This window comes from Lichenostomus cassidix, chromosome 2 (assembly GCF_008360975.1).
Source record: "Lichenostomus cassidix isolate B80296 chromosome 2, HeHo_3.0, whole genome shotgun sequence".
In the NCBI taxonomy this organism is placed as follows: domain Eukaryota; kingdom Metazoa; phylum Chordata; class Aves; order Passeriformes; family Meliphagidae; genus Lichenostomus; species Lichenostomus cassidix.
Genome location: NC_139482.1, coordinates 130456834 through 130469287, shown reverse-complemented (window position 1 = coordinate 130469287; position 12454 = coordinate 130456834). Strand labels below are relative to the sequence as shown.

Sequence of the window (12454 nt, the reverse complement as noted above, 5' to 3'; positions counted from 1 at the left end):
AACAGCAGATATTCTGTATGGAAAATAGCTCTGTTTTGCTATTTGCAAATGTTTGAAAAACTGCAAAAATAAAAAAATATAATAAGAAAATGCTTGTATTAATAAACAATTTAATGAAAAAATAATAAAATCTACAGCTACCTTCTCATGAGTAAACTCTTTACATGTAATGTTTTTTGGGGGGAGTGGCACGTCTAAAGAATTTCCATTTACATTCACAAATTGGAAACAGTCTAGGGACAGCTTTATGCTTTGATCTGTGAAAGATCTACACATGAAAATGACCACGGAACACTCAGACCTGGACTATTAAGCTTTGATATACGACATTAATGAAATCCTTGGATCTCAAAAATGATGAATCCAGAGCGTGGACAATAATTAGGTTCTCTATTGGTCAAGCTGAGGAAAGCTTGAGATTCTGCTTATATAACTCCCAGAACTTGATAGTTTAGCAGTATTATTCCTGACTTTATAAATAAGACCTTTACACAACAGCCTCTAAACAGCCTCTCTAAGCTCTTTGTCAGCAATTTCATTTCTGCATTAACAATATTGTAACTCAACGTTATTTTACTCTAGCTGTTCATGGAGACTCCCTAAAACTCTATTAATTAATGTTTCATGACAGATTGCTAAAAATAACCATGTTAGGGTTGATAAGCAATTACCTATATAATCACTCGACCATTTGCACAATATTTGGTGTAATAGGGCCCTTATCCCAATACAGAAGTAGAACTAAATATCACCTCAATTTTAGCTCTGTGGTGCTTCAAATTTAAGCATATCCATGCATTGACTTCCTCTTACTTTTTCACTCAGAGAAAAAGAATTTCTGGGTCTTGTGACGAAGTTTTCTCAATCATTTTCCTATTCAAAGTGCCCAGTTCTGCTGGTGGCTTAGCACAACTAGTACTGTTCACTGCTAATATCCCCAACATACAGATTTTTAAAGTGTTTATGTCAGGTTTCCACTGACTGGAAGTGTTCAAGGATTCCAACCATGCACAGCTTAATCATACTAGACATTCTTTGTACACAGAGGAAAATACTGTTGTAATCTAAATGGTGACAAAATTATCTCCTAGAATGTGAGACAATTGGGCAGAAAACTGGTCAAGGGGACCACATACACATCTGGTTAATCACTTTTTTAAAGCATTATAATTTATTCACACTGATATTCTACACTAGCCACTTCTATTAAAATAGAAAGAACTTAGGAAATGGTAAAAGAAAAACATATGAGACACACAAAGAAGGAAATGCAGCTTTTTGAATTTCCTGAGAGATGCTACTCTGCTGCAGCCATTTCCATAGATGCATAGATGCAGGAAAAGGATCTTCTTTCCTGGTGCCTTCAGAGTTCCATTATAGTCATCAAAAGTCTGTTCTTTTGATAAGTAATTATCAAATATCTAAATCAACTGCTAGATTTTCTGTCTGGAGAGAGATGTAAACAACTTGACCTAACTGCTTTGAGTAGGAGGCTGGACTAGATGAACTAGAGACATCCCTTCCAACTGTAATTATTTCATGATTATATGCTTACCTTAGTCTTCTTTTAACAGAATCAGCCATGTAACTCCTTTTAGCACTTTCCACATAAAATCATACACTTAAGTTTTCAGAGAAGTGCTTACTGCAAATAAGAAATCTTAACTGATGTCATCCAAAGCAAACAAAGTATTGTTAAAAACACAACTGCTAAAAGTTGTGCAGTTAAGTTTTAACTTCCACTATACTAACACTGTAGCAGAAGCATTCATTTCATACAAAGTACCAAAGAATCCATAGATGAGATAGTTGTATGAAGATCTTGAGGAAAGAAACTTCAGACAAATTTTTTATACTAGACACCAGAGAGCCAAACAAGAGTAAGTCAAGCCTGAAAAAGGAAACTTTTTGCCTTCATGCTTGTTTTTTCCTTTACTTAACACCATTTATAAAATGTCTCTCCAATGTAATTTATCCAATATCACATAATTGTCTGACTTTCTGTGCACCAGGAAATCAGTATGATTTCCCAGTTTCAACATCCTTTCTCCCCAAAACTGCTAGACTTTTCTCTGTTTTGTCAAATATATTTGACGATGCATTTGGCTGATTCAAAAGTTCAGACACACACAGCACAGTCACACAAGCAGTAAATGACCACATCACCTTGATTTCTGCAGTCTCCCTCACTCCCAAGCCCAAGTTTAATATCATCAGGTAGTTAAAGACTACGAAAATATAGTTCTCTCCTTCACTGCTTGGCAGAAACTTCATTTACTCTGACTGACTCCTTCACAGTTTCAATTAACTGCTCTTCCCTCCCTTCAGCCAGGCTAGGCAGCTGCCTTACATGCATTCTTATAAAAAATCTCCTTTATTCTGCTCCCTGGACCCATCCTAAGGCTTTCTGATAATCTACAGATTTCCAATCAACAGAACTGGCAGCTTCTTGATGGGAATGTATAGCTCTGGTCATATTTGTGGAAGAAAATACAGCTGGAGCTGAAGTTTAAGAATCAGAGAATCATGAGGAATCATTAAAACCAACAAATGAAGTCCTACAATTTAGCAGAAAAAAAAAAATTGGAAAGGAGATATTGTCTCTTACTGTCACCAGAGAAAAGTGTGTCACCCTACTTCTTTCAGGAGCCCTAAATTTGTTGCTATAGTGCATGTATCTTTAATTACTACGTATTAATAATCAAAACTAAATTAGTCCATTTTTTACTGAAGGAAATACTCTTAGGCTAATTTTTATATGGTATAGGAAAACTGAAGTTACTATGTCAATACATTTCTTTCCAACTTCCAATAATCACCTGAAATTATATTTGTGCCCAAATGTTTGAGGCACGTTGTTTTTCCAGCATTCTATTTTCAGTTTAGTTCTCTCTCCAAGTTAGCATGTAAGCTCTTTTTCCTAAGACATAATAGATGGAGTCACTTCAGCTTACAGACTAAAAGTGGTCTGGTTTATTTAGTATGACCTGCAGCCATACCCAACTTACCTTACATATACTGGCATTCTGCTAATGACATATGAGCGCATTCAGTTTTTCATGTACAAATTTATGGGACAAATTCAAAAGATATTTGGAAATACTATTCAGCCTCTAGCCACGAAAATGTTTCTCAGCCTTTCCTAAAAGAACAGTTTCTAAATGAGAAGCAAAAATTCTTCTTTCTCATGAAGCACTACAAAAGTGACACTAATTGCATGTGGTTGGAGTTCAGGCCTAAACAGAAGACTGTTTAAAACAAAGTGACACCACAAATTAAGTTTGTATCCCCACTCCAGAAACACTGTAAAGACAGTGGTTCAGACAACAATTTATTTTCTTTTATTCTATTAAAAGCAGCAGTGTCAAATTAGAGAAGAGAGGTTGGAAAAAGACAGAAGATGACATGTTGGGATTATTAGAATGCTGTAGCTGCTAATTCTACAGTAACCAACAGGCTGCTGTAATTTATTTTTTAGAGTCTCTTACACTGGATAATGTACTACTTGTACTGCTGTTAATATTTACTATGAAATCTTTCACCTAAGTACATGAACTACACATTGTGTGGGTTTGTTCATTTTACTACTCAATTTTTAAGTATTCTGTATTAGCTCCAGGTTTTTTTTCTAGCACCATGTACCATGGGCACACTAAAAAGGGCAAATACTTTGTAAGAAGAACACTCATATTTGGAGAAACAAATACTAACATTAGACCTAACATCATGTGTTAATAAAATCCCACTATTTTTTCCCCTTGTATACAAACCCCTTTGTATTATTTTATTTTAAAAAAACCTGAAAAATGGTGAAATTAACTTCTCCTAGAACTCCAGTGGTCTAACAGCAGTGACTGCCATATAAGACAATGAAGAGATATCTTCAACCACACTTCTGTAAGTGAACTTTGTTCTGGGTCAAAGAATTTGTTATTAGAAAATGGATCTAGTTCAACCCCAAACAGGAATCTTAATACTTCCAATTTTAAAAATATTATTTTTTATTGTTTGAAAATGTTGAAGCATACTGAAACAGATTAAAATAGTCACCTTCTTCCCAAAACCAAAGGACCACCCACTATCAACTTCAATATTGTCCCATAAAACACTGCAAAGTAACTTGATGCTCTGCTCCAATATGTCTTAAAAACAGTAAAGCTACTATGATTGGATGATTAAAGAAGGAAAGAAAAGACCAAATCATTTGACACACGATGAGAAATTAGGAAAGTGGTCATTGAAGCAGAGGAAATCACTTAATACGACAGAAAACTCAGAGAAAGCTATAGGAGGCATGATGTTTGGAGACTGGTCACAAACTGGCAGTAGCAGTCAGGTCAGAGCTGTCTCTGGCCTAGTGCTTATTTCTACCTTACCCATTTGGTGTCACGATTTCTAAAGGACTGGAGAATTAAAACTACGCATTAAAACTATGAAAATCAAATATACACTGCACAAATCTTGTCTGGAACATTTATGTACATAAGATCCACAGGACCATAATGCAAAATAGCATCAGAACCTTTAAGTAATTGAGTGATTTGAAAAGCACTGTCTTTCAGCATTTCAGATAGAGTCACATATGCAAAGACATAGGCTCAAAAATGGTACCTAGCATAGCTTCATTGATCTTAGGTTTAAATTAGTTGCTTACTCACTGGTTTGTAATGTGAAATGGCCTTACAGAAGCTGGTAATTGCACATTCCACCTTATGATCAGGTATTTTTCTGATAAACTTTTTGTGGCTGTGAGGAGAGTGGAACCTACATTTGGGTCTCTAACTCTTAAAGCAGGTATCAGATGGGGGTCTCGTCAGACAGAAAGGGAAGAAGCAGGAAGAGCCTGTACAAATGTCTGGAAGATCTGCTTAATTTGTGAGCACACAGAGATGGATCAGACCCTGCCATCCAAAGCCATTACTAGTGCCAGGCTGTAAGACTTCTTTCGTGAAAGCTCCATAATACAAAAGATACAATGCTCATTTAAAAACAAAAGGGGGAAAAAAGGAAGGATAAACTACTATAGCTAAACATACAAGCAAAACCATTAATTTAAATGTTTCCACATGGAAATATGAAGAAAAAGACTCTCTTACAACTTCTAAGTGAACAGAAGTGAAATTGGAGATATTTCATGGTCTCCTAAAAATCCTAGTCTTGACAAAAGTAAAACTTGCTGTCATTTTCTGGGCAGTAAATGTTTTACTGCTGGGAAAAGATTTTGATGTTTGTAATTTCTATTGAAGAGCACTATGAAGTAGTTAAAAATATTGCCACATCTGAAAAACAGACCAACGGGAAGTATAAGACACTTGTTCATCTGTATTTCTGTGACTTTTCTCACTTGGTATTATTTGCAACCCTACTTTCATGTCTGGCAACAGTGCCAACTCTACTGAGGATCATATATTACTTTTATCATGTTGATTACATATGTTCACCAGTTTTGCTGCCTATATATGATTAGTGTGGTTTGCACATACTTAGTGACACAATCCAGAGCATGACATTTTCACAGAAAATGTGTTTACTGGGAAAGAGCTCCTTAGAAGTTTGCGTTCCTTTAAGCTTTGATCTACATGACATCAAGAATCCTACAGTTTGAATATATGTTTACCATTTATATTATTAGAATCTATCTCCTTCTCACTATACGGCTACTGAACACTTTGGTAGTCACAAAAAATTTCCTTTTCTCTAAGGTGAACTTAGTAGTAGCTGAATAAAAGAAAGCCTCTTAAAATGTTCTCATCTGTGACATTAAACTTCATAGTGATTTGACATTTAAATTCTGTTATTCATCAGCACTTCACAGCAGAACTTGATTTGTCTAAATGGATTTGAAAGCCCACAAGTGAAGAAAATCAGAAAAACCTGGTTTTGAATATCAAAAGATTGTATGTCAAAAGTATTTTTACAGGCTGCACGTACCCATTTTATTGATCAATTAACTTCTCCCAGAATGAATTTTTCTGAGACCATATATGAAAAGCCAAACCCTTCCCCTGACACTTACTGATAAATGTCTTTTCTGAGCACAGCTCTACTGAGAGGGTTGTCAGCCTGAGGAGCCATAGAGACAGATCCAATCTTGAGAACCAAAGTGTCTTCTTTAATTGCTGGATTAGCTGTAGTTGGGATAAGAGAAAACATGTGTTTGATTAACAGTCAAATGCACATAGCAGGAACACTGAAAAACAATTTCTTTAAAAAAATGCACATAAGAGTATTTGTTAAGGATTCAATTTTGCACAGAAGCAATATAAAATCAATAGTCCTGCTGTGATACATAAAGACAAAACTATTGTAATTTCATTTCCCCAGAGTTTTATCACACCACTAAATCCTGGTCTGTGACTTCTCATTTTCTCTGATACTTTCTTGGGGGGTTTTATTCCAAAAATGCTTCAGACATTTTACCACAGACTTCTCTGTGATCTGTTTGTTTCTCCAATAATTATTCACTGAAATATCGGCATGTAAACCACTCTGAATTGTGCACCCTTTTTATTATGGGCCTAGATGCTTTAGATGTAAAACACTGCAGGATATCACAATATAACCATCCTGGTAGCATTTGGAAGGGGCTGCAACACACATGAAAAGTTCAAACACAAGGACTGAAACAAGAGAATCTGAAATCTGACACATATACAAAGAAAAAGATGTAGTACTGGACAGTAAATTTCACATCAGTAACAAAATTACTCCAAGAAGAAAAATCTCAGCTTTCCACTTATCTCCATAATTTTCAAATTTCAGCCACATGTAAAGTTTCTCAGTTTTAAAAACAGTGGTCATATTAGACAGAAAAGCAAAGTTTTGCCCAGAAATAAAACAGCACCACATTTTTTGTAGAAAGCTAACTCTGTCAGCAGGCACAGACAAAGCATTTGGATAAGGTTGTGCTCAGAAGACTCCACAGTAACTAGGAAACTCTGGAGCACATGTGATGCAAGTTCAAAGATCTCATCATCTGAAGGGAAATGGTTCACTGCAACACCTGTGTGAGACGCAACAAGTATGGAATGATACCACACTTGCTCCCGTATCCGAGGAAGTTCTGCAAGACTCTCATACATGAGTTTTGAAAACAAGATTATAGTAGAAGAACATAGTTTAAATATTTTACTGAAGTGTAATATACTTGATGTGGCAAGAACCAGAAAAATCTGTAAGTTTAAAAAAATGGCTTCTTCAGACCCATTAATGTCTTGGTGAAAAAGATACCATGCTTTGCAGCTAAGTATGTATGAAAAATGTATATTTTTGGACAGATCTAAGAAATCACAGAAATTACAGAAATTCTAATATGATATTTTGAAACTATTGTAGGGAATACCCCAGTAAATATGTAGCAAAGTGGGAACACAAGTTCTGATACACAAGTATATTAGCATACAAGTGATCTATTTAAAAGAATCTCATATACTTACAAAATAAAGACAAATCCTTTAGCCCCCCAAAACAAAATAAAATTATTTACAGATGCTTTGGTTGCCAGAAATAAGATACTAAAGTTAAGATGATGAAAAACTATCTTTTTTGACTAAATATGAACTCATACTTTCAAAAATTAGTAAGGCATTGTATTAAGTGCCGGAATACCGCCTCTGTACACTTAGGTGTTTGATATTGCTTTCCATGAAAATGGAGTAAAGGTATTAAATATAAATCTGAAGGTATTAAATATACATCTGATTGTAAATGCAACTTAATTAGTTGGCCAATGCCTTATTCTTGGGAAGTGGTTTTTAATTAAAATTCTTAGCCTAAGATATGTTTTATCTGTCTCTGACACTTAGCAAAGTAAAATAAACACAGGACTACCCATAACGGTCTCTACTGTGTAAGTATTTTAGGAGTTTGTTTTTCAAGGCTGGGCATGGACCTTTTGCACACAGTTTACTGTAGGTCAATAAATTAAGCCAATTTTAAATCAGAAATATTTACAGGCATTAATATATTCAGCTGGTTTCTAAATAGTCATATGACTTTATAAGATGAATTCATACCTCCATTCACTAAGCTATGCTTTTCAAAATATGGGAATAAGGCAGTAAACAATCATAGTCATTGCAGACATTAAAAAATGTGAGGGGAAAAACATCTATGCTACATTTTAAGAACATACTTATAAGTGTACTTATACTATTGTACATATATTACTTTATACTTACAATATAAGTACAGTCTAGGAAAATCTGACAGACTGAAGTGTAATAATGTTGTTCATAATCTCATTTGGTTTTATCCACTCATCTCAGTCATCTTTTTGCTGAGCTAAATAAATTATGCTCTTTTAATCCTTCCTTTCAAGCCTTCTCATCTAGCACTTAACATCTGTGATACTTTTTGGCACCCTCTCTACTTTTATCAATACCCAGTTTTATAACAGAAGGCAAACTGGACATGATATTCCATCATCTGCCATATGCAGAAGTACAGCTACCTCCCTTATTTTTTTCACCTAAGTCCACTGTGACCCTCAAGCTGTTTTCAGCCACTGTTTCTCAGGATAGCCTCTCCCATCCTGAAGACCCAGACTGTGTAAACTGTTTCCCTGATTTATAACCTTAGCTTCAGAAGATTTAGTATATTTTCTACAAGCAGTGATGTAAACCCAGATGCATGGCCTCAGGAAATTCTTTGCAACATTCACTGATGATAGCAGCAATGGTTTTATATTTACTTTCAAACTATTAAACATCAATTTCATTTATTATTTCCAATTGTTGAGTTTTTGTGGGGTTTTTTTAGACTTCTGGTTCATTTTTAATTAATTTAAGATTTCCACAGATACAGTATGGGGATGTATTTACATTAAATCCTATGAGACACAAAGTCTCTAGAAAAGTCTAAGCATATCAAATCTTTGCAAACATTTTATCAACTAAGAATTGAAACCACAATGAAGAATGGAAATCAGATGTTTTTTAAAAGTCTAATGTTCCATAAAACCATATTTATTATCATGTAACAAATATGTAATTCTTTATTAACTGAATCCTGTAATATTTTTTCCTTTATGTTCTCTGAGGGAGAGCAATAAAACTACCTGTCTTAATTTTATTGGAAGATCACACTTTTCATCTTACTCGATGTACCTTCAGCTGTGTAAAACCTGTTCTTACAAGGTGTGCTAAAAATTAACCTCAGAAGACTAAGATCCCTGAGCACAATCTACTCAGCCTGACTGATTTGAAACTTTAATAGTAAGTGAGGAGGATGTTACAGACCATATGTTACGACAGACTTCAAAGTAAAGAGTCATGCTCATGTGACAAGAATATATCACTTCTACAAATACAGGACATACATTTATTCAGTATGCTGCCTTTTCTTTTTCACTATCAACAAATTTATCATGTCCTTCATAGTGACTCCTGGTATTATGCTCCTAGTACATACAAAAAAGAGTTGCTATTGTCCTCAAACCAGCCAGATGTGGATTTTTTCTCTTTACAACTTACCAGTTTTTTGCAATTTACAATTTTTACTTATAGTCTTCTGCTATGCAGTAATTCTTGTTCCTATTTGTCATATCTTGTTTTTATATATTTAGTTATCTTTCCTTCATTGTGAAGTGTGGGCTGTTGGCCAGAGCTCGAAACACCACCTGATTTATTAACAAATCAAACTCAGAGAAGGCAGCATTGATTAATGCCAAGGTTAGAATGCTGCCCTCAAATCTACCAAAAAAAGAAATGTTAATTTGGTGCTGTTGCAAAAACCATGAAACTAAAATATTATAAAATTGCGTGGGTGTAGTCATGCATGCACGTATGCAAATTCCTTAGAAGAAAAAACATGATTTTGATTATTTCAGTGTTTGTCTACCACAGTTCATTGTGCAAGTTTGGGTTTGGACTGCATGAGTAACAACAGATATGCCTTTTCTTTTTCTTTTTCACTGTACATGTAAAGTCACAATTACATGTGGGTTTTGGGACAAGGGTAGTTTCTGTAGCTATCAGTATGCACAAGGTATGACCAGCAGACAACTGACTAGAAGACAAACTGAAACAATTTTTCTACTTTTACTACAGTGATCACAAATTGAAACTCACAAGTCTTACTGGACTGAAAATCTCTCCTAGTCAATAAATGATGAATGTCTTATGGAGGCACATTCTGACCCAGCACACCAGAGATGTGGGTTTTACTCAACTCTTGCTCCTTATTGTTTCTAATTTCTATTGTTCTTGAAGACAACAAGCAGGAGAAGAGAGATGCAATATATTTCATGTTTATAAACAAATGAGACTTTGGGAAAATCTGGGGTGAAAGAAGAAATGAAAGAACAATGTCGATTTTCACAGTGATGCTGTTTCAGAGTTTTCCAGTGGAAGAGGGTAACTGGCTTTCTTACTAGCTTAGTAAAGATAATCTTTAGCATTATGCTTTAAAAGCATACAGTTTTTCTTCCTACGTTGACTGCTTAACCATGGCAATTCTATTCCTCGCATGCATTTTTAAGCAAGAGACAGCAAAAAGATGAATTTTTTTTATAATTCCTTTTTAATGATGTATACAGCTACAGAGCTACAAAAACATAGTTCTTAAAAAGATTTCCTTGACAGCATGCCCTAGAACTCCCTTCCAGCTAGAATCATAATTCTTTCTTGCCAAGACAGCCAGTCTAATTTTATCTTCCTGTGTTTTCAGCATTCCCAGTTGGAAAATTGTAGAGGATACTGGCAAAAAAATGATCTATGTAAATTCTCACTGCGTGCACTTCTCACAATTAGGTTATGAGAAAAATCTAAAGACTATACTCTTAGGATTATATTATGTGTTGTTGAACATAATGGTAAAAAAAAAATCCTCCATACCTACAGAACTTATGTAAACATATCATGACACTAGTAAAACACTACTTTTTTTCAATCTCTAGAATAATTGTGAGAAGTGAATGTACTCCTACTAGGTGTTATATGGTCTAATTTTAACATCAGCATCTCTATTTATGCATTAAGATTGTAATAGGGATGGAAATATATTTTTACATACAAAGGGAAAACAATATCTTACAGAACAAGTATTATCTATTGATTGAAGAGCTATTTATGCACAGCTTACATACCCAAACTCTGCAAATACCAGAAAGCCTCTTGCACAAGAGCTGGAATATTTTCAACTAAAATGCTCAGCTGTATCATCTGTTGGGCATCATCCACAAGGTACATTTTAATAATATTTTTCAAACTAAACCAGAATATCTACTTGTTTTACTACTGCACGGTTTTCCAGGTGTCAACGTCCATAAGAACTAAGGCTCCCTACTTGCTGGAACAGCTATCTATGGAACACTGCACTGACATCAGGGTAATGAAAGCTGACACAAAATCACCACTGTAGAACTTGGTGAAGTTCTTTTGCCACGATTCTTGACCATTCTTTATAAACACATTTTAAATGCAAACTCTGTAGGTACCAGGAAAGCAATGATCAAGTAAATTGCCAAAAGAAATTTTGAGTAAATGTGCAGAGAAGTAGCATGAGTGTTAGATGTTTCCTAGCTCCAACCTTAAACACTGAAGCAATGGTCAGTGATTTAACTAGAAGTATTTGTCTACAACACTGAAGAGCAAGAAATCTCTAACATAAAATACCATACCTTCTGCAATATGATGATCTTCCTCATTTTTGGGAAAGAAGACTCTTATTACACCAGTGTTAATATAAATCAGAGGCAAGTTGCGGGAAGTCAGAGCATGAGTCCTCATAGGTTGGCCTGGTGACTTCCTTTTCTCCTTTTGACTCCTTGGCAACCTGGCTTGAAAAATGCTTGCAATTGCATTTAGCAAAGGAAAACAGAGGACCACATCAAAAGCCTGAGCAGAGAGAAGGATCTCATGGAGAAAATGAGGAGAACCATCAGTGTGACCTTCTGACAGCTTATGGAACGTTCTTCGTTCATTTCTTGATATCAGCTTGTGCCGGACATTTTTTGTCACAGCTTTGGTATAAGTAAGGGAAAGAAATCCATGTTGCTGGTGTGAACCATCTAATAGTTTTGCAGTTGTCTGTTTCAAGGGAAAATAAATAAATAAATAAACTGCTGCAAAAATCTACATGCAACATTCATCAATTACCATACTTCTAGTTATTTATGATGTTTAGGGTTCTGTATTTTCTAGCAGCTTTCAACAGTCATTTAATGGTTAAAAAAAATCCCACAACTTTCATTTTTTTGAATGTACAGTTAATCCACAGCATGTCCACACTTCTGTGCATCAGGTCTACACTTCTGTGTATCAGGTCATCTAAACCCATGAATTTCTGGACTTTTTTTTTTTTCTAATTATTTATGTTTCACAAACTCATATCTAATCAGCCAAAAACCCCCCATATATTCAAGAAACTAAATTTACTAAATCTTTCTGATATTTTTTAACACAGTTATTTATTTTTATATAAATGAGGCTTCATTTAAAACATTTGTAGATCT

The 12454-nt window shown here is 34.8% G+C and overlaps 1 protein-coding gene across 6 annotated transcripts in view; it reads right to left on the bottom strand.

Moving 5' to 3' along the window:
- VPS13B (vacuolar protein sorting 13 homolog B) overlaps positions 1-12454 on the bottom strand; it is a 433483-nt gene that overhangs the window by 168768 nt on the left and 252261 nt on the right. For all 6 annotated transcript variants that reach the window (XM_085053291.1, XM_085053288.1, XM_085053290.1 and 3 more), the window contains 2 exons: positions 11621-12029; positions 6017-6128 (listed from right to left, as the gene is read on the bottom strand). In XM_085053291.1, the coding sequence (XP_084909417.1) occupies positions 6017-6128; positions 11621-12029 (521 nt within the window). The remainder of the gene's footprint in view (positions 1-6016; positions 6129-11620; positions 12030-12454) is intronic.